The 27,073-nt window shown below is 47.7% G+C and overlaps 2 protein-coding genes across 7 annotated transcripts; both read right to left on the bottom strand.

Annotated features, from left to right (window-relative positions):
- Positions 1–2,584: 2,584 nt before the first annotated feature.
- On the bottom strand, positions 2,585–9,464 carry LOC138812090 (protein C3orf33-like). 3 transcript variants are annotated; one of them, XM_070000029.1, is made up of 5 exons: positions 9,257–9,464; positions 7,115–7,174; positions 6,541–6,685; positions 4,005–4,165; positions 2,585–3,389 (listed from the first exon to the last, which is right to left on the bottom strand). In XM_070000029.1, the coding sequence occupies exons 1-5, from the start codon at positions 9,368–9,370 to the stop codon at positions 2,994–2,996; spliced, it is 876 nt and encodes a 291-aa protein (XP_069856130.1). In that variant the 5' UTR covers positions 9,371–9,464; the 3' UTR covers positions 2,585–2,993. The 3 variants fall into 3 exon arrangements, with proteins under 3 accessions (XP_069856130.1, XP_069856131.1, XP_069856132.1); XM_070000030.1 differs by lacking the exon at positions 9,257–9,464 and adding an exon at positions 8,737–9,012; XM_070000031.1 differs by lacking the exon at positions 9,257–9,464 and adding an exon at positions 7,352–7,372.
- A 1,666-nt stretch (positions 9,465–11,130) lies between these two features.
- Positions 11,131–23,595, bottom strand: LOC138812150 (acetyl-coenzyme A transporter 1). 4 transcript variants are annotated; one of them, XM_070000077.1, is made up of 7 exons: positions 22,429–23,595; positions 18,348–18,538; positions 16,286–16,470; positions 15,556–15,673; positions 13,729–13,944; positions 12,929–13,125; positions 11,131–11,396 (listed from the first exon to the last, which is right to left on the bottom strand). In XM_070000077.1, exons 1-6 carry the CDS (start codon positions 23,201–23,203, stop codon positions 12,958–12,960), a joined length of 1,653 nt encoding a protein of 550 aa, XP_069856178.1. In that variant the 5' UTR covers positions 23,204–23,595; the 3' UTR covers positions 11,131–11,396; positions 12,929–12,957. The 4 variants fall into 4 exon arrangements, with proteins under 4 accessions (XP_069856178.1, XP_069856177.1, XP_069856180.1 ...); XM_070000076.1 differs by having other exon boundaries at positions 11,131–13,125; XM_070000079.1 differs by lacking the exon at positions 18,348–18,538 and having other exon boundaries at positions 11,131–13,125; positions 22,429–22,661.
- Positions 23,596–27,073: the final 3,478 nt, after the last annotated feature.

Here is a 27,073-nt window from a genome sequence, read left to right as displayed (position 1 = left end):
CTAACACAGCCACTCTGGACAACAGTCTGGAGGTTCCTCAAAAAACCAACCCAGACCTTCCCCACGACCCAGTGTACCACTCTTGGGCATCTACCCTGAGCATCATGAGCCAGGATATAACAAAGACACCTGAACCTCCATGTTCATTGCTACATTATTCACAATAGCCAAGATATGGAAACAGCCCAGATCCCCCACAATAGATGAGGAGATCAAAAAAATGTGGTATGTTTACACAATGGAATTTTGCATAGCCATTAGAAAGAATAAAATAATATCATTTGTAGGGAAATGGATGCAACTAGAACAAATCACGTTAAGTGAGATAAGCCAAGTTCAGAGACAAATATGCATGTTTTCTCTTATATGCAAAAGCTAAATATGGGATATGATAAGTATACAGGATTCTAGATATTCACACACAGTGGGGAGACCAAAAGAGGTTTTGCATAAGAAACAGAGGCATAATGCTTAAGCACCTCTTCATATTGATATAAAATAATATACATATTGAAACAAACTCCAAGTATGGAAACAAAAGACCTCTTTTTATTTAGTTTTTAGTTTCTGATGATTCCTCTTTACCTCATGTATGGTGTTCAAGTGTACATCTTTGGAAGGGTTGGGGGGAGGGTACAGAACTCGAAGGACAAAGGGTGAGAAAGTGCAGCAGTAAAGCTCTACACACTGGTCATAGTGAACTCTACAACTCATGGGTGAAGACAGGAGGGAGGAACTGGGAGAGAGTGAGAAAACAGAAGACAATGTACGAAAGGAAATGTACTTGTTATGTAATTGTAATCTCTGTACATCACCTCTATAATAACAATAAATTAAGAAGAAGAAAAGCCAGATGTGGAGCTGTGCCTGAAGTGGTAGATTGCTGACTTTGATCAAAAGATGCTCAGGAAGCCAGGCACCGGTGGCTCACACCTGTAATCCTAGCTACTCAGGAGGCTGAGATCTGAGGATCATGGTCCAAAGCCAACCTGAACAGGAAAATCCATGAGACTTCTATCTACAATTAACCAGCAGAAAACTGAAAGTGGCATTGTGGCTCAAAAGTGGTGGAGCACTAGCATTGAGCACAAAGAGCTCAGGGACAGCACCCAGGCTCTGAGTTCAAGCCCCGTGACCTAAAACAAAAACAGCTCAGAGACAGCACCCAGACATGGGTTCAAGCCTGAGGACAGACCCAGAGAGAGTGAAGAGAGAGAGAGAGAGAAAGAGAGAGAGAGAGAGAGAGAGAGAGAGAGAGAGAGAGAGAGAGAGAGAGAGAGAGAGAGAGAGAGAGAGAACAAGAGAATGAGAAAGAGAAAGGGGAAGAGGGGGAAGAAGGGCAGTAAACTCATTTGATATATAGATATATATATATATATAGTTTTTATTTTGCCAGTCCTGGGGCTTGAAGAAAGCCTGGGCATTGTTCCTGAGCTTCTTTTTGCTTAAGGCTAGCACTCTAGCTCTTGAGCCACAGTACCGCTTCCAGCTTTTTCTGTTGATACGGTACTGAGGAATCGAACCTAGGGCTTCATGCATGCTAGGCAAGCACTCTACCATTGAGCCACCTTCCCAAACCTCATTTGATATATTTTTTTTTTGGGGGGGTTGCTTGTGGGGCTTGAACTCTGGGCCTGGGTGCTGTCCCTCAGCTCTTCAGCTCAAAGCTAGTGCTCTACCACTTGAGCCACAGCACCACTTCCAGTTTTCTGAGTGGTTTATTGGAGATGAGTCTCATGGACTTTCCAGACTAGACTGGTTTTGAACTGCAATCCTCAGATCTCAGCTTCCTGAGTAGCTAGGATTACAGGCATGAGCCACTGGCACCTGGCTTCATTTGATATATTTTTAAGTGTGTTTGCCAGGTGAAGTGATAGATAGATGATATGTTCCAGATACTTGGGAGAGTGAGGCAGGTGATGGCTTTCACCAGGAATTCAGGACCAGCCTAGGCCAACATAGTGAGGCCCTGTTTCAAAAAAGGATGTTCTTGAGCTACTAAATGTCTTCTCTTAACCCACTGCAAGATTCCAGGCTGTCACCTGGCATAAGGCATGATGGAGGTATTTAGGAATATACCTGCTATAAGGCCAGGGACCCTTCATGAACAGGAACCCCAAGCCCCAGAACTGTTTTGGGGACAGCCATAGGAAAGGATGACTAGTGGGCCGTGGTATGGGTAAGAAAGGGGGGAGACCAGTGACCACTCCCCCTCCTTCTTCCTCCCATCCTGTGGTCGGGGCAGGGTCTCCTGGGATAAAGATCCATCCTCTGATCTCCTTTCAGGAAAGGCAGGGGTGAGGATCAGAGAAGACCTTCGTGTTTTTTCTTCCTTTCAGCTGAACTCCATGCTATAGTTTGGGGCACCAAGGTTGGGTCCCAGCAGGACTAAGAACCATGTGCTGCTCCGGTGGCTTGGGAGGCTGGGCCACGTCCTCAGGCTGCTGTCATGGGTCCTCCTTGCTCACTGATCCTGTCCACACCTTCTCCCTCTGCGGTGCCACAGGAGGCTCGGGCACTCTGCTAGCAGAGGAAAGCAGCTGGGAGAAAAGATAGAACTCACACATGAAGGATGTGTTCCTTTATTGTGAATTATGAAGCAGACAAAACTGGAAATGAAAGCAAATATTTGCTTAAAAAATAAATCTGGCCACCCAAAAAACTAACATAACAGCCAATACTTAAACTTTTCTTCCTCCAACATCAAAACTGCAGGGCTTGAAACCTAGCCCCGCAGGAAACCTCTTGCTTTGAATTCATGAGGCCCTAGGTTTGAATCCCACCACTGAAGATGGAGAATGACGTATTTACAAGACATACAGGGCTCCCTCATCCAGTGCGTAGTCTAACATTTTTCATAAAAGCATTTTATGTGAACTGTAAGGTGTTTAAATTAATTTTGATGTTACAACCTTATGATCATCTGGTGAAATTTCCATTTTGGCTCAATCAAATGTCCATATATTTACAGGCTGTGCTTTTCCCAGGAGGCCTCAACCTTTTCTACGCAGACGACTTTTTAGTTCCCTGAATTTCAGTACTAAGGAGAAATTATTCACGTTATCTTTCCATGTATCGTAAGTGCTTCTAAATTTGTCATAGTAACTTTGGGTTTTCAAGTTGAAATCAGATCCAGTGGGTTTTGAAGAACTGTCTTTTTTCCATATTTCTTTCCAGGAGTCTCTGAATTTTGCCAAATAAGTTTCTTTTTCATATTCTTCCTTCCAGATTCCTTCTCCTTTTTTCAAGGCAGTTAGTTCAGCTTTAAGTAACTTTCTGTGAATTTTCCAGTAGGTTTTAGAATTATAGTCCAGCCCCTTGACAGCAACAGCTTTACCTAGCCCTCTTCTCAAAATTTCTTCATTCAGATTCACATTAAAGAATCCACCCTTGAACAAGAATAACAAAACCCAATTATGTCAAATTAGTGTCAAAATACTTGATCATATCGTCTTACTTACGATTTAGTAATATTAGTCCCCAAAAGAAAAGCCAAACATTTCTAACAGAAGGATCCTTTCAATATATCCATATCTAGACACAGATCTAGCTATATAGATATGCAAATATAAATGTCAATTTGCTACTGTGCAGTAGCTTATAAAGGGTTTCTCATATTTTTCTCAGTTTTATAACTATTTTGTGTGTGTGTGTGTGTACACGCATGTGTGTGTGCGTGCACTGGTACTGGAACTTGAACTCAGGACTTGGGTGCTGTTCTTGAGCTTTTTTGCTCAAGGTTAGCGCCCCTGTGTCTCATCAGCCACAACTCTACTAGTAGCTTTTTGGTGGCTAATAGGAATTAAGAGTCTCTTACTTATCCAGGCTGGCTTCAAACTGCGATCCTCAGATCTCAGCCTCCTGAGTAGCTAGGATTACAGCCTGAGCCACCAGTGCTGGGCTACCACAGTTTTAAAAGACCAAACCCTCTGGGTCCCATTCCAGATGCAAAGTGCTGACCATCCGTGTATAATTAGGCCAAAGAGAGCACCCCACCCGCTCACCTTGTTCACTAGAAGGTAGCAGAAAAGAGCTGAGTTCTCTTTGCCCAGGAGCTGGAACCAGAGGTGCTGGGAGGGCTGTAGCTCTCTCTGCAGCCAGGCCTTCCCGTCTTCGGTGAGCTGGACTCCCGCCAGCTTGACCAGCAGCACACCTGGGGCCTCCTCTGAGGAGACAGAGTGGGTTCATCTTAGGAACAGCCACAAAAGCAAATGATGCCAAAGCCACGTGCCCCTGACCAGTCCCCAGAAAAACACCGTAATGTGCAGTACTTATTATAATCAAAATTTCTACATGTAGGCCCATCTTTTGTATTCACGTTTTCTTCTAAAACAATACAATAAAAAACAGTGCCATTTCATTATGTTCCATAAGAGACTGGACCCATATATGATCCCTCGCAATCTACCAAACAGGTTCCCACCTAGGTACTCCTAACTCTACAGATATGTACGTCAGTAAATATGGCTGCTACTCCCAGAGCTAGACATTGCTTCCACTAGAGAAGGCTGTGGGCAGCTTACTGAGGAATTCTTCCTACCTAAACAAGCTTCATCTAGGGGCTGGGAAGGTGGTTCAGTGGTAGAGCGCTTGCCTTGCATGCTCGAGGCCCTGGGTTCGATTCCTCAGCACCACATAAACAAAAAGAAAAAAGCCGGAGGTGGCGCTGTGGCTCAAGTGGTAGAGCACTAGCCTTGAGCTGAAGAGCTGAGGGATAGTTCCCAGCCCCAGAGCTCAGGCCCCATGACCAGACCCAAAAAAAACAAAAAACAAGCTTCATCTACATCAACATCTTTGAGACAGGGTGTCCCTAGAAAGCTATTTTACAGAACTGACTTGCAGATAGGTTTTTATTAATTTATATTCAAGGCAATACAATATGAAACTTTTACCCAAACCCTTTATAAAAATTTGACTAACTGGATTTAATGACAGGACTGATGGATAGACCAATTGATCACTGTGTTTTAACCAGGCTGGTCTCAAAACTCCTGGGTTCAAGTGACTCACTGGCACCTGTAATGAGGAAGATGAGATGGAAATAAATGGAAGAAACATCTTTTTTTTTTTGGGGGGTCCAGTCGTGGGGCCTGGACTCTGTCTGTCCCTCAGCTCTTCAGCTCAAGACTAATGCTCTACCACTTGAGCCACAGCACCACTTCCGGCTTTTTTCTTTTTGCTTATGTGGTGCTGAGGAATTGAACCCAGGGCCTCATGCATGCAAGGCAAGTGCTGTACCACTGAGCCACCTTCCCAGCCCAGGAAGAAACGTCTTGAAATCTACAGGTTTTGAGAAATGAATTTGTTGTTGTTGCCAATACTGGGGTTTGAATTTAGGATCTCAAACTTGCTGGGCCGGTGCTCTACCAATTTAGCTATATCTCCAGCCATCTTTCTCCTGGTTAATCATGTTGTTTTGCAGATTTTTCTGCTCAGACTACGATTTTTTGGATTTCAGCCTCCTGAATAGCTAGGATTACAGACCACTGTAATTAGAGCCACCAGTGACTGATGGGAAAATTAATCTTTTACATAACTATCTAATGTATAAACTTTAATCCAACTGCATCTGTTATATTCATTCTACAAGTGCATTAGCCCCTCAGTTTTACATGAGCACGCATGGTATGTGTTCCTGTGATCCCAGCACTTAGGAGGCAGAGCAGGGGGTTGGGGGCTAACCGCCAACCTGGCTACATTGTCTCAGTGCAGCCTGTGCTACACAGAAACAAATAAGCAAAAATTAAGTTAACTCATTTGGTAAATTCCGCCAAATCTCTGCCGGATGGTAAGAGTTTTTCCAGGGACCGTGAAGGCCAAGATGGACAGGAAGAGCCTCCGGTGAGCAGGAGGCCCAGGGCGCGCTTTCACCTGATACAGGCCACCGCAGGAGAGGCAGCGGGTGCAGGGTGCCCCAGGGTGCTGGGCAGGGCGCAGGGCCATGGCTCTGCTTGGGAACCCAGGACGTGTCAAAAAGCACGGACACCCCAGCAGGGCTAAGGCATGGGTGTGAGCCCAACCGGGACGGAGGCCATACCCCATCCATCCAGATCCCTGGAGCACAAGCTTGAGGGGAGGACTGCAGGCTTCCACCACAGGGAAGGTGAGGAGAGCGCATGTGCGAGGGGAGGGTGGCCTCCAGCCTGGGCTCTGTTCCCGCATGACTGGGCTGGGGGGGTGGAGGGGGGTGGGACTTTTCCATGGTCTCTTGCAGGGCTAAGCTCTATGGCAAGGGGAGCCTTGTCTGGTTGCCCCAGCACCTGGGGCAGACATGGGATGGAGCCCAGTGAAGGAGGGAGGGGAGGAGGGGAGCTGGGGCTCAGTGCATCCCTGCGCCTGCCTCCCAGCCTGGCCTGCATGCAGCGCAGTGTGGTCCACCCTGGCCGGGTGCGGGGTACAGTCCGGCCCTGCCCGGTGCGGGGTGCAGTGCGGCCCAGCCTGGCCTGGTGTGGGGTGCAGTGTGGTGGGGGGGCGGTGCTGCCCGGCCCGGTGCGGGGTACAGTACGGCAAGATGCAGTCCCGGGCGTCCCGGGTACTCACTTCTCCAGGGCAGCAGGGGCCCCGCGACCGGGACATGCTCGATCTCCAGGCCACGCTCCGTCACGCGCCGCAGCCGGCCCCGCAGCTTCACGCGCTTCCGGATGAACTCCACGGGGATGGCCATGGGGCTGGTGAACTTTGATGTCTGAGGGTTCACAAAGGTGGAGGTTACGCCTCACACCAGCGACATGTCACAAGTCCGTGAGGTCTGACGGCATTAGAGCACTTGAAGGAGGCCTCAGCTCCACAGCCCTCACCCTGGCTGAGCTGGTGCTTGACTACTTGAGCCAGTCCTCCCAATCTAAATCCTAGCCAAGATCTTAAAGGATGCCCATTTCTCTTAAACTTACAGTCTGAACAACTAAATGACTACACTGCTTGAGAGGAAAAACAGATTAAATTAGCTTAAGCTCATTTACATCTCATTTCCCTTTTTTAAGGTTTATTTTTACCTTCAGTTGTACGAAGGAGGTGCAGTTCCCCGAGGTAGTGTATGAACCCGACGCACCTTGACCAATGGGGCCCTTTCACCGTCCTCCCCAACCCTCCCAATTACATTTCATTTTCAACTCACCAGTCGCACACTCCTTACAAATAATATTATTCCAGCGATGGCCATTCCAGTGCTGATGTTCTGTGGAGAGAGAATCAATGATTAATTCTCACTGATGATTATTCACAATAGTAAGTACACCTATTAGAAGATGGGGGAAAATAAGACTGCCCTCCCAAAATCTGACAATGCAAACCATGCCTACTGCTCACATGACTGAGGGCCCATGGCTTCCCCAAACGCCAACTCTCCACTCACCTACATCTTCCTGTCTTTTAACTTCGTAGTATTGCATCTCTTCCAAGCACTGGGCAAGCACGGGAACATGACTGTACCTCTTTACCCGAGTCCCTTGAAGGTAAGGATGGCTCAGTACTTTCTGTACTAATCTCCAGAATAATTAGCATAACCTGAACCCATCATAGAAATTTAAGGGTCTTGTAGAAAGACCTAAAACATATAGCACCTTGGCAAATATAAGTGAATAAATGGCTGAAGAAAACATGGTGCTGCTCAAAGCTGTTTCATTTAGGACCATAAGGGAAAAAATTAAGACTAAAAAAACTCTCCCAAAGAATAATAAACATATTTTCCTTTAGGAATTACAAATTAAATGTGGTGCATTAAAAAAGTAGTTGAAAATATACCTAAGGGCCGGGCACCAGTGGCTTACGCCTGTAATCCTAGCTATATAGGAGGCTGAGATCTGAGGATCAGGGTTCAAAGCTTGCCTGGGCAGAAAAGTCCCTCAGACTCTTTTTTTTTTTTTTTTTTTTTAGTTTTTGTTTTTTTTTCCGGTCATGGGGCCTGAATTCTGGGTCTGGGCGCTGTCCCTCAGCTCTCCAGCTCAAGGCTAGTGCTCTACCACTGGAGCCACAGGGCCACTTCTGGCTTTTTCTGTTTATGTGGTGCTGAGGAATCCAACCCAGGGCCTCATGCTTGCAAGGCATGCGCTCTACCCCTGAGCTACCTTCCCAGCCCCCCCCCCTCAGACTCTTATATCCAATGAACCACCAGAAAACTGGAAGTAGCACTGTGGCTCAAGTGGTAGAGCGCTAGCCTTTAGCTGAAGAAATCATGGACAGTGCCCAGGCCCAGAGTTCAAGACCCATGACTGATAAACAAATCTAACGTTCTGGGTTCTGTGCCAGGTTTGCCTGTAGCATCTTCTCCAGGTGGATATGTCTTCCTTCCAGTTGTTCTGAGGTCAAATATAGATATAATTTGGGGGGATTACTGGGAAGACCTAAGACCTCATGGAAGCCAAGCCATGCAAGCTACTCCTGAGCTATACCCCAGCCTTCAGGTCAGTTTTTAACTGTATATATCTAGTCTTACTGAACTAGAAGAAGCAAGGCTTCCTCCTCATTCATGTTCCTTTTATGTATGTGTAGGTATGTGTGTGTGCACATACGTACCTATACCAGTTGTCAACCATACCTACAGCATGCCTAATGCTAAAGAAGCGGGCACCAGGTAAGGCCAGGCTACAAAGGTGAGCTCAGACATCCTGCCCTTCACTTCCTGGGGCTTGCTGAGGAGTGTTTGCAAACCCAGTTCACCCAGCTTCCTGGCAAAGCTGTAGAGAGAGCTGGACCTTCCTTCAGCTGGCTTCTTGGACACGTGGGTGCCCCCCTCATTACTGTGTTTTCTGGATCCTTCCTTTAGGCCCCACCCGTGTTAAATCCCCTCGGGCTGCAGTTCTAGGCCACTTCTGCAGCTTCAGTCTCCCCTGAGATGTCTTTCTGCATTGTGGCTGGGGTTTGCACGGCGGCACATTCCCGGGGTTCCTAGGCTGGGGCAACCCGTCCTGGCTCCTTGTCCTCGGCACCACCCCGGGCCTCCGAGGGCACAGCAACTGGGTACGCCCGTTCCCTACCAGTGGCTAAAAACAGAACCATTGCCACATGCACGCGTGTAGTCCGTGTGTCTGCGCGCGCGCCCGTGTGCGCGCCCGTGTGCACGCGCCTGTGGCACCGCGGGGACCCCCCCCCCCCCCCCCGCACACCGCCCAGCGGACTCCTGGGAAACGGGGCGGGGCGGCAACGGCCGAGAGGGAGGGGCCCGCGCCGCTCCGACCGCACCTCCGGATTCCCCCCCCCCCCCCCCCCCCGCGCCCCCGAGCTCGCGCCGCCCTCCCCAGCCCCGCGCCGCCCTGCGTACCCGGACCAGGCGCAGGTGGTCGTCCGCCCACTGCGAGACCCGCGACACTAAGTTGGGTGCCGCGTCGCGCCCGCCCGAGGCCGGCGGCTCCGCGCTCTCGGGCTGCTCCGCCATGTGGGCCTCCCGGGGCGGGGCGCGGGGCCTCCGGGTTCGAAGCCACCCCGGGCAGGAAGGCCCTCGAGACTTCCCTCCAATTAGCCCGCGAAAAGCCGGAAGTGGCGCCGGGCCAAAGCGGAAGCGCGCGCCGGGACTGCAGGCGGCCGTGCGGAATCCGGACGCCCAGCCGACGCGCAGGAGGCTCGGCCCGGGTGTGCGCGCCCCGCGGGTCCCCGCGCCGGGTGTGCGCGCCCCGCGGGCTCTCTCCAGCATTCCAAACTGTGCAGAAACCGGCCGGAGGCGGCTCGGTGGTGGAGCGCCGGCCTGGCGAGCGTGAGGCCAGCGTGGGTTCGAGTCTTCAGCACCGCATACGCGGGAAAGCCGCAAGTGGCGCAGTGGCTCAAGTGGTGGAGTGCTCCCCTGGAGCTCACAGAGGCTCAGGGACAGCGCCCAGGCCCTGAGTTCAAGGCCCGGGGCTGGCAAAGAAAAAACAAAAAACAAAAACCAGTGCCTGATCACCAAGGTTCAATAGAAACCAAACTTTTCCCCTATGCTCAAAACATTGCAGCAGTGCCTATTATCAAGGCCACGTCCAGGCCTCCTCAGCCCCGCAGAAGTGACTGTGCACTAAGTACTTAAAACTCAAACCTGCACATGGGCGCAACACGCTCAGAGATTTCGACAATGATGTTTGACACCGAGTTTGCTTTCTTGCAAATCCCCCCCCCCATATATAGACTAGTACTCTACCACGCAGCCGCACCCCAAACTCTGTGGTAATTCCTGCAAAGGCAGTGTCTGAACGGTAGCCATAGCCCCATCAGTATTATTTTTCCTGTGGTACTGAGGTTTGATCTTAAAAGAGCTTATATACTTACTAGACAGATACTTTATCCCTTGGCCCATATTTCCAGGCTGTTTTTACTATTGCCCAGACTGGCTTGGAACATACTCCTATTCTTGAATGCATTCAAATATATATGTATATCTTGAATATGAATAGGGGAAAAAAGGTTATTTACTACCAGTCTTGGGGCTTGAATCCAGGGCCTAGGCTCTATTCCTCAGCTTCTTTTGCTCAAGAATAGAGCTCTACCACTTGAGCCATAACACCACCTCTGGCCATTTCTGAGTAGTTTATTGGAGATGAGAGTCTCACAAACTTTCCAAACTGGGCTGGCTTTAAGCGATCCTCAAATCCCAGCTTCCTGAGTAGCTAAGGCGAGCCACTGGTGCTTGGGCTATTTATCTTTTCTGTGTGCTGGTATGGGGCTTGACAAGGCCAGGATGCTGCCCTGAGCTTTTTTTTTTTTCATCAGGGCTAGTTGGTGCTCTACCATTTGAGCCACAGCTCCACTTTGTACTTTTTGGTGGCTAATTAGAAATAAGTCTTGTGGACTTTTCCTGATATTGCTGGCTTTGAATCAGCACTCTTAGATCTCAGCTTCCTGAGTAGATAGAATTACTGGTATGAGCCATTAGGTGAAATAAAACATTATTGAAACCGGAGCTTCTTAATCCAAGAGTTAAAAATGAAAATACACTTCAGAGCTAGGAATGTGGCTTAGTGGTAGAGTGCTTGTCTAGCTTGCAATTGAAGCCCTAGGTTCAAGTCCTCAGTACCACATAAAGCCAGAAGTGGCTTTGTGGCTCAAGTGATAGTGTTAGCCTTGGCAAAAGAAGCTCAGGGACAGTGCCCAGACCCTTAGTTCAAGCCCCAGGACTGGCAAACAAACAAACAAAAAAAAACGCAAAACACAACATTTCACACATCTGAGTCCAGTGGGCTTTTTTCTTTATTCAAGTAAACATCTGGATTACAATACATGATCATGGATCGCCCCGTGGCAAAGTTCTGTAGTCTGGTCCAGTGCAACCTCCCGGCCTCTCCTTGATTGACCCGGATACCCGTCACGGCTTTCCACAGCAGAGCTAGTGCAGCGCCACGCCCACTCTTCTTCAGGTGCTGGCTGTCAGCCTTCGGCCATTTTCTCCCACCCAGTTATCCTCCATCACTTACAAAAAACCCCGCTCTAAATCCAACCTATATTATAAAATTCACAGGAGTCAGTAAGATTTTTCATAAGAACATAAAATTATCATTACTATTATTATTGTTGTTGTTTTTAAATCAATTGTGAGGCTTGAACTCAGAGCCTGTGCTCTATTCCTGAGCTTTTTTGCTCAAGGCCAAGCACTCTACCCCTTGAGCCACAGCACTACTTCTAGTTTTCTGGTGGCTAATTGGAGATAAGTCTCTAGAACTTTCTTGTCTAGGCTGGCTTTGAACCATGATCCTCTTATCTCAGCCTCCTGAGATAAGAGGTGTGTGCTTGAAGATAAATACTAAGACAAGACTCATACCTTCATCTCTTTGTTCCTAATTTGGGAGGACTTAGACAATTTTAAAAGAGTTAGAGTAACACCTGATACAAAATATTCTGAGAACCTTACCACCCGGTGTGAATTTGTTAATGGGCTCAAAGTTTAATTCTCTTGGAATGGCAATATTCCACTGGAATGAGTTTATGTAGAAAACAGAAGGCTGAGCTTCAACAAAAGGACAAGTCATAGCTGATTTGGCATAAAGCAATTATGAGATCTTTTCACCAGTAAAGTGCTTCATTAAAAAACTCCCCTGCCAGATGACTTAATTTGTCAAAGGCACAGAAATGTTCATTTCACTGTTAAAATGTTACTTTCCAAAAGTGTTATTACTCATTTAAATTACATTCTGTTGGAAAGTTTACTGTTTTCATAGTAATTAAAACAAGTGTTTGAAGAATATTTCAAAATGCCATGAACATAAATAAGTACAACACTAACTCTGATCCTCTCATTAGCTAGCTGTCTGCTCTGTCATACTTATAACAAAAACCTGTCACCATCACAGAGTCAAAGTTAACAAGGAATCGAAGTATCTAGAAAAGGGTGGAAGGGCTGCGGAAATGAATAAATTTTAAAAAAATCATAGTTTTCATTTTATTAAAAATAGTTTGAATAAGTCTTATAAATTTTTAATGATTACAAAAGCAGAAAGTACACTTAAAATAGCATTTTCCTTTTTTTTTTTTAAATACCTTTGTACAATATGGTCATGGTCACAAAAAAAACACCTAAGTTATGCTTCTGGGGTCTACATACTCTTCCTATCAAATTTCACATAAATCTAACTGGCTAACAATTCAAATAGGATGTTAACTTCCAGCGAGGCTCAACCAGTTATAGTCAGTTCCGAGTATCGAGCGAGCTGCCTTGCATTTAGTATACTGTACCCAAATTTAAAATACAGCTCAACAACGGGAACCAACACCAACACTTGGCTGCAGGTCAGCGCTGGGCTGCCACTGAGAGTATGCCTCATCAGTACAAGAAAGGCATGACAGAGCCCATTTCCTGGCCTTCAGGAAATTTTAAATACATTAACAAGGCAAGGAAAAAGTATGATAAAACATACAAAGACATCTCTACTTTTCAACCATTTGGCATTTTATATAATTTCCTTGTTTAAAATAATATTTTATAGTCTTATGCACTGATTATCACAGCTCTCTGAACAAAACTAAGCCTAGTTACCTTCTGGCATGTCTGCCCGTTGTGGCGCATTAATTGTTCCTTTTGCACTTCCAGGAAGATGGCTCCTCATCCTGTAACTTTTTAAATTTTGGACCAAGAAAGTACCACCAACCAAATCCAATAAAAACACAGATAATGGATTCCACATAATAACCATCCAGTGCTGTAACACACGAGCCACCGAGTTTTCTGCAAAGCTATAAAAATAAAATTATAATGAATCCCATTTCAAAATAAAAGTATCCAGCGATTACTCTACTTTAAAAGATTTATGCAATTTAAGAGATTTATCATGAGACATTTGTTAAAAACATCTCAATATTTTACTCCCTTTAAATGGCAAACTATGCTAATGTGTCTTAGTGCTACAGATCTAAAATAATTTTGAGTTTTTGCCATAAACAGTACTTATTTTCAAAACGCAGTCTTTTCTGCTCTGAAATGTGAGGAAGTTGCCAATGACTGTTCTAGAAGGAGATTAATGTTAATTTGAAATAATTTATGGACAAACCATACTTACCACTCAGTTTCAGTGCAATTATTAGGAAACCCACGGAATGTTCTCTTTTCCTAGAGTCTCTGAACTTACTGTATCTCTATAAACGCACTGCCCCACAGTGATCCCTGAGGAAGGGAGGGCTCCTCTGCTGAGAGGTCCCTGTAGTCACAGGGACAAGTTATACATTTCTATATAGAAACTACAGGCATATGTGACTTTTCACAAGACTGTTCTCAGAGGCAATGGGAAGACGAGCATCCTACCAGGAGCCCAACGTCAGCTGATTCTGCAGCATACTCACCTCGACAGCATCAGGTGTCCGGCAGTTCTGGTTGGATGCTCCCACACACTCTTTCACCGTGAGGGGATCCACCAGCCACAGAGCCACCGTGGAAGGCCAGTTCCCTCCTAGATTGGACACGGTATTCAGAAGGGTCATGTAGGTTCCTCCAATGAGTGGATCGCTAACCTTGGCATTGAAAGCCATTATGGAAACATACATGCTGTACAATGTAACCTATGGGAAAAATAAAAACCTTTAGCAGGGTACTACAGAAACCCTGTTTGAGGCGGTGCTCCTCTGAACTTCTCTCCAGAGGTACCTAGAGAGGAGCTACAAGGCCAAATGGGATGCAGAGATGTGAACTCATGCGCCACCAAAGGCTCCTCACTAACAGCACAGCGGACAGGACTTCTCCAGGGCCCCCCAGGGGCGCATGGGTCCTGACAGCCCAGATGTTTCCTCAGAACTTGCTGGAGAGGAAGCTGAGTCCTGGCTACCCCATTTCTCTGTTCCTGACCTTGTACCTTTTCTCCACGAGCACCTGATTGGTACAATTTCTCTAGCTCACTCTGAGAGCTTCCCTACTGAAATCTAAAGCTAAAGGAGTAACATTTGGTCTATAGTAATCAACCTGCTCCATAGACAGGTGTTACCAAAACTCAAATATTCCTGTATCTCCATGCATGAGCATGTGTTACCTAAGCATGTGAACCTGGACTATCAACACACATGTGGATACATATCTGAGTATGGGCACAATGACTATAAACATACGGTCAGTCGAGATGCACTAATACTTCTAATTGTATAGCAATTGTATAGCAAAAAAATAAAACAACCCAAACTACTAAGATTAGCTGGTAGCTACTTTTTGGTTCATTTAGGAAGTATATGTCCATAACTTCCAAAGTCTGTAGTCTGGGTTCCATAGGAAATCTGCCTTAACAAATGGCAGCAACTGTACCCAAGGACGCAGCTCTTTGTGTCAGTCTGAGGGTCCAGAATGAGCACCTGCCTACCTGAGGCTGGAGCAGATGGAGCCCACATTTGGAACAAAGAGAGGCAGGCTTAACATACTGCTGCCAAAACCACAAATGTTAAGTTGTAATGGGTAACACTGAAGTCACAGTCTGAGGCCTTTAATCCAGTAGGTCTCGTGATTTCTCAACTTCTTCAGAAAGAACATATCATGGGGGCTGAAGAAAGATCCCATAGCCATGGATACAACTACTTAGGCAAGAGTAAAATCAGCTGGGGTCTGCGTGGTGGTTCTACCTGCAATCCCAGCTGGAGGTGAGGCAGAGATCAGGAAGCTCACACCTCAAGGTCACCCAAGCAAAAAGTTAGTGATACCCTATCTCAACTATCAAGCTGGCATGGTGATTCACTCCTACAATCCAGCCACTCAGGAGGCTTAAGTAGAAGTATTATAGTCCAAGGCCAGCCCTGGACAGAAATGGAAGACTGTCTGAAAAATAACAAAAACAAAAAATAACCACCCCTACCCCCCGAAAAAAAAAAAAACCACCAAACAGAACAAAAACTGCTGGGTTTTGGCTCAGGTGGTACAGTGCTTGTCTAGAAAGCCCAAGACTCTGATTTCAAACTGCAATAGTGCCAAAAAGAAAAATACGTGGAAAGTTAACTGGTTCTGGAGATAATTGTGAAATGTAACAAATTCTTGTTGAATGAAAAATTTAAAACTCAATGTCAAAAGACCCAAGACCAAGATTCACCACTGAATTTTATCCTCATTGTGAACTTCATGTTTAAATCTTAAATGCTGTTTTTGTAAGTGAAGTGTAGGAAATGTCTGCGCTGTCTTAGCTCGGGAAGGCTGCTTACCTGGTGTAGGGCATAGCTCAGCAGCACCACAGCGTAGTAATAGACCGGGAACCCGCCCTGGTGCTCCACTCTGGGAGTCCACCAGACCAGCAGCGCATACTCCAGCCCGAGTAATAACCTAGGGGGAAAGGAACTGGGAGTAACCACGTGTGAACCACGCGTGCCTACTACACAGGTGGTATCAAAGCCACACCATCTCTGCACAAGCTCTCCTTAAGCCAGTGGTGACACTGAGGTTGTTCCTCATGCTAACTGCTCTTTTTTTTTGGTTGGTCGTGGGGCTTGAACTCTGGGCTTGGGTGCTGTTCCTGCGCTCTTCAGCTCAAGGCGAGTGCTCTACCACTTCAGCCATAGCGCCACTTTCGGTTTTCTAGTGGTTTATTGGAGATAAAGAGTCTTATGGACTTTCCTGCCCAGACTGGCTTTGAACTGCAATTCTTGACCACAGCCTCCTGAGTAGCTAGGATTATAGGCATGAGCCATGGGCGCCCAGCTGCTAACCACTCTTCTTAGTGTTAGGTCCTCCGGAAGAGATGGCCAGCCCCTGGGTTCTCTCCTACACTCTTGAAGTCCCCCGCCCAGCACCTGTAACTCGGGCAGCTGGCATGCTTGGGGGCAGTGGGTGGTCCCCAGGCTCTTCCTCAGCTTCCCCCACACCTCTGTCTGTTGCAGGCCTGCAGTTTGGTTTCTCCCTCTTCTCATGCTTCGCTAGGCTTCCTCTGGCACTCACCTGTAGGGCATGGCTTTGTAGAACACGTTCAGCGGCTGGGGGCCGGCAGTGTACCTGCTGATGATCAGAGGCAGCACTATCTGCAAAGGAACCATGGGCACAGCCAACAGGGCGAGGTGCTCCTTGGGCACACCTTCTTCCACCAGCTTCAGTCCTGTCACTGCATCTGCGGCTGAAAAGCCAATCTGCAATGGAAACAAGCAAGCATGTGGACTGGTGCTCTGCACTAGGAACCTGGCCTCACTGTCCAGGGAGGGAGCAGCCAAGTCCTTGAGTGAGGGTCCTGCCTCAGCCTGCACATTACCCAGTGAGAGCCACAGCACCTAACCCCAATGGCAACTACCAGTAGCTCAACTAACAACTGAGCTTCCATTTCAAAAAAGTCCAATGTGTTATATAAAATAAACACTTACAAGCTTGTGTATCTTAAGTTTAAAAGAAAAGCATTTAGGCTGGGTACTGGTGACTTACACCTCTAATCTTAGCTACTCGGGAGGCTGAGATCTGAGGATCATGGTTTGAAGTCAGCTAAGGCAGGAAAGTGTGACTTTCATCTCCAATTAACCACCAAAAAGCTGCAACTGGAGCTGTGGCTCAAGTCGTAGAGCCAGCCTTCAAGTAAAAAAGAAAAAAAGCTGATGTTGATCTGGAGGCCTGGAGTTCAAGCTCTACCACCACTCAAAGCAATTTGGTCAATTTTAAACTTCCTAGTTTCTTATGAGCTTAGTTTTGTGAAAGAGAATCTTGTTCTTTGGGTTACAAGTTTAAGTTACTTATAGGTAAGGGTACACAATGTACACCAATGGCTCTGAAACATTTCAAAAGAATAAAGGAAACAGTTAAATGCTGTCAATTAAGACTCTAAAGGGGGCTGGGAAGGTAGCTCAGTGGTAGAGCGTTTGCCTTGCATGCATGAGGCCCTGGGTTCCATTCCTCAGCACCACATAAGCAAAAAGGAAAAAGCTGGAAGTGGCGCTGTGGCTCAAGTGGTAGAGTGCTAGTCTTGAGCTGAAGAGCTGAGGGACAGCACTCAGGCCCAGAGTTCAGACCCCCCCCCCAAAAAAAAAAAAAAAAAAAGACTCTAACGGCCTATCTATGAGGTTCCCTTGCCAACAAATTTTCAGTATGAAAGTATATCATTTTTTAAAAACAAATTATACATAATATATATAAATATATATACATAATATATACAAATAATAACCATTTCCTCCCCCCCATCTTAGGCTCTGTCCCTGAGATTTTGTGCTCAAGGCTAGCATTCTAGCACTTGAGCCACAGTTCCACTTTTGTTTTTTTGTGGATAACTAGAAATAAGAATCTCATGTTTTGGGCTGGGAAGGTGGCTCAGTGGTAGAGCGCTCGCCTTGTATGCCTTGAGGCCCTGGGTTCAATTCCTCAGCAACACATAAGCAAAAAGAAAAAAGCTGGAAGTGGCAGTGTGGCTCAAGTGGTAGAGCGCTAGCCTTGAGCTGAAGAGCTGAGGGACAGCACCCAGGCCCAGAGTTCAGGCCCCACGACCGGACCCAAAAATGAAAAGAATCTCATGTTTTTTTCTGGCTAGCTTTGAACCATGAACTTCAGATCTCAGTAGCTAGGTTTTGAACTTGGCCTATGCTTGCTAAGCAGTTGCTATACCACTGAGTCACATTTCCAGCCCAATTAAATGGGTTTTTAAATACATGGCTCAACACTCATACACCTCCATAGATAATTTTACCATCCCAATATTCTTAAGGGTGTAATCATTTCAACAAGACACAGCTATTAATTATCAAGGTATTCATTTCTATCATAACCATTAATAACGTTAATTAAATTCATATTTACTACCAGTTCTTTAAACTGACGTGATTCTTTTCAAAATTCCAAATCACTTAGCTTTTTAAAAAATTATACTTGATTATCATCACAATTTTAAGTACATGCAACAAATATTGCTCTTCACTGCAGAAGCCTCATGGTGTAGGAAGGGGCTGTGCTAAGGACTGAGTTCTACAGAAAGAACTCCACAAAGCTGGCAACTGCCATGGACGGGGAAGTGTGCTTCCAAAGCTCTTACCTTTGAGGTTAGAATCAGAAGGCAAAACGCCAGGACTGCTGGCATCCTTATGATTGCAAAAAGCAGCTTATAGGTGTCTGTGATGCCTTGTGTCTCTTCTTTCACTACCGGTACTTCTCGGTTTTCTTTTTTCAAAAGGGCAACTAATGTCGTTGTGATTAAAAATACAGTTCCCCAGAAAAAAAGAAAATCTGAAATTAAGAATTTTTAAGTCTGTAATTAACTTTTGAAATGAATAATTACTCTAAATAATACACAACTTTTCCCAAGGGACATAGGTGCCTATGCTGGAGGCATAGAAGACAAACAGTCCTGACTCTGTTTACTATATTGACTCAAAAATAGTGATACTTACCAAAGAAAAGGAAGGTTACAGACAGGTAGCGCATGACCGTGCTGAATGAAACAAAAGCATAGCATACCAGTTCAGACAAAGATGTGGGGGGGGGGGGGGGCGGTGGGAGGTTGATTTTCAAAGCATGCAGCATCCACCAGTGAAGTCACCTCACACTCCCCAACCATGGCATTACTTCAGCAACTCAGACAATAAAGAACATATCACTTTTTTTTTTATCTGCTCAAGAGTAATACCTCTTTTAACACAGTAGCAGATAAGTAACTTCCTTGTACTTGTAGGTGTGGGATGGCTGTTATAGTGAAAGACAGCTGGCCTATATTACAAGCTGACCGGTGAGCAAGTGTGCCCTGGTGTTGACAGTCACTAATAACGTGCATGCCATGTGCCACATATGCCAGTGTTTTACATATATTATCTCCTTTACCACAACCCCACATGAGGCTCTCCCTAACCCCGCTCCAGATCAAACTGCCTACAGTCACATTCTAAATGGCAAATGTGTGACCTGATGCCTGATGCAAAACCCGAGCCTTGTTAATCTTGCTGAAAAACACATTAACTAGCTGCCACGAAGTACTGAAGACCTCCTCTCATTTTCTGCAGCTGTAAAATAACACAATTTGGCTATGCCACCTTTTTCTTCCTTTCTTTCCCTTCCCTCCTGCTCTCCTCCATTCCACATCCTTCTCCCCCTCCTCTCCACTCCTCTTTCCTTCCTCTGCTCTCCTTCATTCCACACCCCTCTTCTCCTTTCTGATTTCCTTCTCCCTCTCCTTTTCACTCCTTTCTTCCTCCTGTCCTCTTCTTCCCTCCTCAGCCCTTCAACCAGCTGGGTGCTGATGATTCACAGCTGTAATCCTAGTTACTCAAGAGACTGAGATCAAGGATTGAAATTCAATTTGAAGCCAACCAGGGCAGAAAAGTCCTAAAGACTCTTTTGTCTTTAATTAACCAACAAAAAGCTGGAAGTGGAACTGTGGCTCAAGTGGAAGAGGGTCAGCTTTGAGTGCAAAACCTAAGCAAGAGCATGAGGTGCTGAGTCCAAGCCCCATCTGCTGCTTGCTATCTCAGCTGCTGTTCTAAACCTTACAGTTACTACTGCTTCTACATTGGTGATCTCAGCTTCCAGTCACAGGCTGGTTCCGGCCTAATGACATATTTTATATAGACCTAACTAGCTTTTTTTTTGGTCAGTCGTGGGGCTTGAACTCTAGGCCTGGGTGCTGTCCCTCAGCTCTTCAGCTCAAGGCTAGCACTCTACCACTTGAGCCACAGCGCTACTTCTGGCCTTTTCTGTTTATGTGGTGCTGACGAATCCAACCCCAGGCCTCATGTTTGTGAGGCAAGTATTTTACTGCTGAACCACCTTCCGAGCCCCTAACTAGTATTTTTAAAGTAGGGAAATAAACAAGAAGGGAATTAGCATCTCAACCAGAGTATATTTAAGATCTAGCAATCCTGGGATACCTGACACAAGAAAATAAGTCATTAGAAAAGAAGCTCCTTTCTATTCATATTACTCATCTACCTGCTCATTATTGTGACTTAAAAATCTACATCATAGGGCTGGGAAGGTGGCTCAGTGGTAGAGCGCTTGCCTTGCATGCATGAGGCCCTAGGTTCGATTCCTCAGCACCACATAAGCAAAAAGAAAAAAGCCGGAAGTGGCGCTGTGGCTCAAGTGGTAGAGCGCTAGCCTTGAGCTGAAGAGCTGAGGGACAGCACCCAGGCCCAGAGTTCAGGCCCCACAACCAGACCCCCCCCCCAAAAAAAAAGAAATCTACATCATAAACTATGATGAGATTCTTGGGAGAGAAAATTTCCAGGTTTAACTTAATTATAACACTTGCAACCCTGTTGCCAAATAAGCATTCAGTACTTAAAAAATTAAAACAAGAAAACTTTAGACTGCCAATTCTGGAAATAAAACACTCTTGGAGTAGGCTGGAGTTTTTCAGACATCAGGTGTCATAATATTTTTTCTCTGGAAAGAAAGGAAGAAATAAAGAAAGGAAGAAAGACAGATGGGGGAGAGAGGGAGAGAAAAATAAAGGAAGGAAAAAATAAAGAATAAAATAAAGGAAAAAATAAAGAAAAAATAAAGGAAGGAAAAATAAAGCCTTATATCCAGATTTCAAGGGCTTTCCTGAAGTTTTCCCTAATTTCCTACCAAATGTATGAATTTAGATCAGGAATCAGAAATACCTCAACTACAAGTCTATCTCTACCTGTCACTTGATCTCAGTTCCTCATTGCAAAAAGGTGAAGAAACTGAAATAAATTATCTTTTCAAGTAATAAAACTTTATGTTCAAACTTTTTTGTTCTTTTGGGTCTATCATTTCTTGTACCTTAAAAGCTCTCTTTTCTAGAGGAAAAGAGTTTAGAGAAGACTCTTGAGAATAGAAAAGGCCTATTTCTGAGTTCAGGACTGTCCTGCAAGTTTGAAAGAGCCAACCTCCGCGTAATTGAGGCTTTGTGCTAAGAGCTTCAGCTCTCATCCTATTCTCTTATGCAAAATTTCTGCCTTCTAGATGTCAAGTACTTCCTTCTCAGAATACTCCTTCTCAGTATACTCCTTCGCTACTTATTGGCAATACTCAAAACAGTGATAACCCTAGAGCACATTTAAATTTTGAAAAGTTATGTGTCCTTCTAACATTCAGATTTTCCTCCTCTCCTTTCTTTTTCCTGATTGAGAGTGCATGGTTCTTTCTGTTTAAAATCCCTGACAACCACTGGTCAGGATTTGGGACTTAAATTCAATTTCCAACAAGCATTTGCCTCACATACAAGAATGCTGGTTCAATCCCATGCAAACTTTTACTCATCAAGATGGTATGTGTAATTAGAAGGAAAATAGAAAACAGAAACTCTCTAACCTGTTTTTTATTTTTATAAATCCCCAATGCTGGTGCCTATTACATGTTAGGCAAGTACTCTGCCACTAAGCTACACTGACAAGCCTAAGAACTCTTTAACTAAAATGTTTGAGCCAAAAACAGAAGTCCACTGTCTACAGACACAAAAAGTTAAATTTAAAAAAGCTGTCAAAGACTGTTCTGAAGAACAAAGTTCAAATTCTACCGTCAAACAGATATACAAAAGAGCAAGTTAGTCATAATAAAACGCTTATAAGTCAAATGCTATCTAAATTTCTTACTTGCTCTAAGGCAGCCAATGGCTGGACACTTTCCGTTCCCATAAAAGTCCATTTCCCCATCCCTTGTCCTCAAGACTGCCTTATTCAGGTGGCCTTTAGAACCAACTCCAATTCAGTATGAATGAAATGGCCCGGTTCCCCCAGCAAATGGCGAGATGAGGACACAGCGCTCAGGGATGAGAAGGGAAGGACAGCAGGAAGTGAGTAATCAATCCAACCAACACACCAGGGAAAAGCTAAGCCACATGTGCTAGACTTTTTTTTCCCTGTCCCAATGTACATCTGTGTATTCCGCAAGTGCCAGTGAATCTCAGGCTCAGTTTGGTTATTCTGCCACTTCCTGTCTGCTGACAGATCAATAACGACGGCTCTTACGTAGTTCGCTGGCTTTACTGACACTCTGGTTAACGTCTTTTTTAACCAAAATCACAAAAAATACTTCGAGCCATCCCTCCCCCCCCCCCCAAAGATTCCCAGTCCCTGAAATAACGTGCTTCACATACTGTCAAGACAATTCATCACCCTAAGATGACCGAGCAGCATGACGTTTCCATACACTACCTGCAAGAGTAACGATTCCCCGGGGCTGAGGCTGAAACCGTAAATATTTGTTACAAAAGTCCGCGGATTCCAGGGCCAGAAACAAAACATTGCCCAGAAAGTAGCCTGCGGTCTGGCCCACCGAATTACAAGTGGAAGCATACCCCACGTTCTCCCGGGATAGCATCGTTAACGCCCAGCCGTCAACAGCGATGTCCTGCGTGGCGGCCAGGAACTCAAACAGAAAGAATGTCACCGTGAGCGCCACAACGTCGGGGGGCCGGCCGTCGGTGTTCCCCAGCAAACGGTCCACCTGCGTGGACAAGTAGATCATGAAGAGTCCTAGTACGTACTGGGTCGGGACCAGCCACGATTTGCGACGGCCGAAGCTCTTCAAGTAGACGGCGTCCACCAAGGGCGCCCAGAGCAGCTTGAGACTGAAGGGCCAGAAGACGAAGCTGAAGAAGGCTTGGTCCGTGTAGCTGACGTTCTTGCTCTGCAGGATGAGGGGGACGCTCCCCGCCAGGCCCAGGGGAATGCCCTGCAGCACGTAGAGCAGCAGCAGCAGCAAGATGCTGCCCAGCTCGGCGCGGTAACTCCGAGGACGCTTCGGCGAGTCCCCGGGGCCAGCGTCCCTCAAAAGTGCTTCTCGGTCCCCTTCTCCGCCCATGGCGTCCAGTTGGCCGTCGTCCCAGCCGCCCGGCGGCAGGGGGCCGCTCTTCACCTCCGGACAGTGGTTCAGAGTCCCCGGCCGCCGCTGCCGGCTGCTGTCCTTGTGGGAGACGGTGGGCGACATGTCAGGGACGACGCAGAGCCCCGCTGGGGGTGGCCCGGGGACGAGCGTCTTGGATCCGGCAGGTCCCGAGTCCCAGGCAGCCGCGCTGGACCAGGGTCTCGGGGGCTAAGACCGCGACCAGGCGGGGCCCGAGGCAACCAGGAGGGCCCGGGAAGGGGGCCGGTCCCCGGCCGGTGGTCCCGACGAGCGGCTTCGGGGAGGCGGAAGGCGCCGCCCGGGCAGCCGCACCGGGCTTGGGGCTGCGGGAGGGGGCCGTGTTGTCGCGATGGAGACGGGCCCTGGGGTACGGCGGGACAGAACGGCCGGCGTCTCGCCCGCCGCGCGCCCCGGCCGGTATTGGGGCGGCAGAGAACCCTTTTTCTCCAGTACTCCGGCGGCGCCGGCCAACTTCCGGTCTGGCGCCTCTGGAAGTGGTCCCAGCCTCAAATCAGTCCTCGCCCCGTTTCAGAGCTAGCCAATCAGGACCCGTTCCGGCGGTACGTCTCAGAGTTAGCCAATCAGGATGCGCTCCGGCGGCCGAGCGTCAGAGTCAAGCTCCTCCGGAACACTTAATCGAGGAGGCGCGGAACTCCGGGAGGATTCACACTGGCGTACCCTACCCGAGAGTGCTGGACAGGGGCCGCGAGAACTCGGGCTCCGTGGGCGCATGCGCCAGCCTGGACAGCGTGGGCCTTGGGGATTGGGTCCGCGCTCTGCCAAACTGCGACTGCGCGGGCGGCGGGCGAACTCACGCCGGGCTGGCTGAATCCGTAGACGGCGCTGTCGGGTCCTACTCGGCCTGCAGTCCCAGCTATTCCGTAGGCTGAGCTCAGGGGATCGTGGCGCTGGGCTCTCATCCCCAATTCATTAGCAGAAAGCCGAAGTGGAGCTGTGGACCAAGTGGTACAGCGCCGTTCTTGAGCAAAAGCCCTGGACCTTGAGTTCAAAACCCAGGACCGGCACACACACACACCTCACCGAAAAAGGGAACACGTTGCCACCAGGAACTAGGTGAAGGGGGAGGTGGAGATTTGATTTTGCAAAAGGAAAAATTACGACTTTAGTTGTTACTAGTCAGTTATATAGTATTTGGGTATATTTAACAATATTAACTGAAAATGATTAGGATGGCAGAAGGCCCCACGTTTAACACTTAGCAATGAAAGAGGACAATTTTCTGCTTTACAATCTGCCCACCAGGTGCCTCTAGTGCACACCCGTAATCCTAGCTACTTAGGGACGCTGAGATCTGAGCCTTACAGTTTGAAGCTAGCTGGGAGAATAGTCTGTGAGGCATTTCAGTTAACCACATTATTTCACTGGTCCTAATTTCCTTTTGTAAAGTGTGGGTAAGAACATCAAATCACTTCGCTATACTCATAGATTGTTTAGAATAAGGTGAGTTTGGCAGTGTTGTCTCATTTGCGTCTTCATATCTAGACTAGATCCTGACATCGTGAACACAGTAGATGTGGCTGAGTTCTAACATTTATTTTACACTTTGTTAAGGGGAAGCCTTTCAGAGTAACTTTTATTTTCTCCCCCTGGGCCTGGAGGCTTGAATTTAGAGCCTGGACACTGCCTCTTACTTTTTTGCTCAAGGCTGGTGCTCTACCAATTGAGCCATTCCTCCACCCCCAGCTTTTTGGTGGTTAATTGGAGGTAAGAGTCTCAAGGACTTACCTGCCAGGCTAGCTTTGAACTCCGATCTTCAGGTCTCAGCCTCCCGAATGGCTAGGATTACAAATTTGAGTTACTGGCTACTTGCTCCAAGTAACTTCTCCACTTAGATTTAGGACCTCAGTTACTCAAATCCAATGTAACATTTGTCTGGGTAGGGAACCTCTATTCTCAAAACAACCATAGTAAAAACACTCCTTGTAGAAAAAGCTCAGTCCCAGTGCCTGGCCCAGTGGCAGCTCCCAAACTCCTTTCTTTTTGGAAATACAATGTGCCATAGTGTCACTGGATACAGTTGAGGGTTTGTGAAGTTTTCCTCTAAAAGTAGGGAGACTCTTTACTTAGGGTCCTTGAATTTGATCACAGAATAAGAATTTCTGGACAAGTCACCATGGTGAGAAAACTTGGCAGAGCTTTATCGAATAAGTAAGGAAGCAACCAAGCAAACAGAAAGGCAAAGACAAACTAACCGTGTGGGTGTTCTGGAGGAGAGACAGAGTTATACAGCTCCTTGGCTGTTAGGGGAATTTATAAATAAGGCAAGGGATATGACTCCAAAGTTATGCAAAGATAGGTGTTTTATCGTTGCTCCAGTTATTCCTGGTTTAATTTTCTGAGTTTCTGGATTTCTGGGCATTGTTTCCAGGTAAGAACGCATTCTGCCATAAAACAGATCCTTATCCTTGAGATAAGGAAGGTATCCTGTTTACATTATGGTAGAAGGTTAAGTTTTGGGGGAGCAGTTCTCTCAGGAAGGTATACATCCTGCCAAATGTTAATTCTTGGGGGTGAGAAACCTATCTCTCAGGAAGAAATGCATCCTGTAGTCGCTCTTTGTTTCTGAGTTGCCTTCATCAATTTTTGAATCAATTTTTCCGGCCTCATTATCCTCTAAATGACTTTGGTCCCTTAATCTTTTTTTTTGTCGGTCGTGGGGCTTCAACTCTGGGCCTGGGCGCTGTCCCTCAGCTCTTCAGCTCAAGGCCAGCGCTCTACCACTTGAGCTACAGCGCCACTTCCAGTTTTCTGGTGGTTTATTGGAGATAGGAGTCTCACGGTCTCTCCTGCCCGGGCTGGCTTTGAACCGCGATCCTCAGATCTCAGCCTCCTGAGTAGCTAGGATGACAGGCGTGAGCCACCAGCGCCCGGCTTGGTCCCTTAATCTTAAGGGCAGTAGATGAATGAAGATCTTCTGTGTTTGCTGTGAGCTCACCATAGCTCATTTCCCCCTATACTATGCTGCCTCAATAGAACTCCCCTCCCTCCAAGTCCGGCTTGAACGCAGTGGCGCCATTTCTGGCTCTTTCTGTGCAGTACTGAGGAATCGAACCCAGGGCCTCAAGCATGCTAGGCCTCCACTCTACCGCTAAGCCACAGTCCCAGCACCCTACCGAGCTTTGAAAGGACCTAAGGGATCAAATCTCACAGCGATGCCCAGCCAGGGCCAAGGTCCCCCGGGCCCCAGCGGCCAAGAGGCCAGCCCCCGACGGCCAGCCATCGGGCGCAGGTGCAGCCCGGACGGTGCCGCAGGCTGGCCGCACTGGCCGGACTCGGAGCCAAGGCACCGCGGCTTCCCGGCGCCGCGCGGGGCGGGGCCGTCACTCGGCCCCTCCCCCGAGGGCGGCCACGCCCCCAGCGAGCGGCTCCCCTGCGCGGGGGGCGGGGTCCGGAGGCCGCGAGTTTCGGGGCTTGGGGGCGTGGACTAGTGGCATGGCGTGGCCTGGCTCTGGGAGTGGGACCTACATTCGCGCCCCACTCCTGAGGCCTCTCGACCTCGCGGGTTGTTAAAACTCGGCCCGCCGGGGAGCGGAGCCTTGGCCGCGGGTTTCCGTTACTGGGGTGGTGGCCTGCACGTGGGTGAGGGCGTGGCCTTCACTTGGGCCCCTCCCCCGAAGGCGGGCGGCTCCTCCCCGCGGGGGCGGGGGGTCGCGGGTTTCCGTTCCTGGGGGCGTAGTCTGTCGTGGAGGGCGTGGCCTTCACTCGGGCCCCTCCCCCGAGGGCAAGCCGCTTGGCCGCGCTGGCTCGATGTGGCTCCTCCCCCGGGGGGTGGGGTCATGGGGCGCGAGGCCGCCAGTTTCCGTTTGTGGGGGCGTGGCCTTCACTCGGACCTTCCCCTGAGGGCGGGCCGCTCGCCGCGCGGTCTGCGTGCGGCTCCACCCCCCGGGCGGAAGCGGGAGGCGGTGGCGGAGGCCGAGGCGGAGGCGGGAGCGA

This window comes from Dipodomys merriami, unplaced genomic scaffold (assembly GCF_024711535.1).
Source record: "Dipodomys merriami isolate MVZ:Mamm:240054 unplaced genomic scaffold, mDipMer1.0.p SCAF_56, whole genome shotgun sequence".
Classification (NCBI taxonomy): Eukaryota; Metazoa; Chordata; class Mammalia; order Rodentia; family Heteromyidae; genus Dipodomys; species Dipodomys merriami.
The sequence above is the reverse complement of the archived record's forward strand: the minus strand, read 5'-3'. Positions and strand labels throughout refer to the sequence as shown.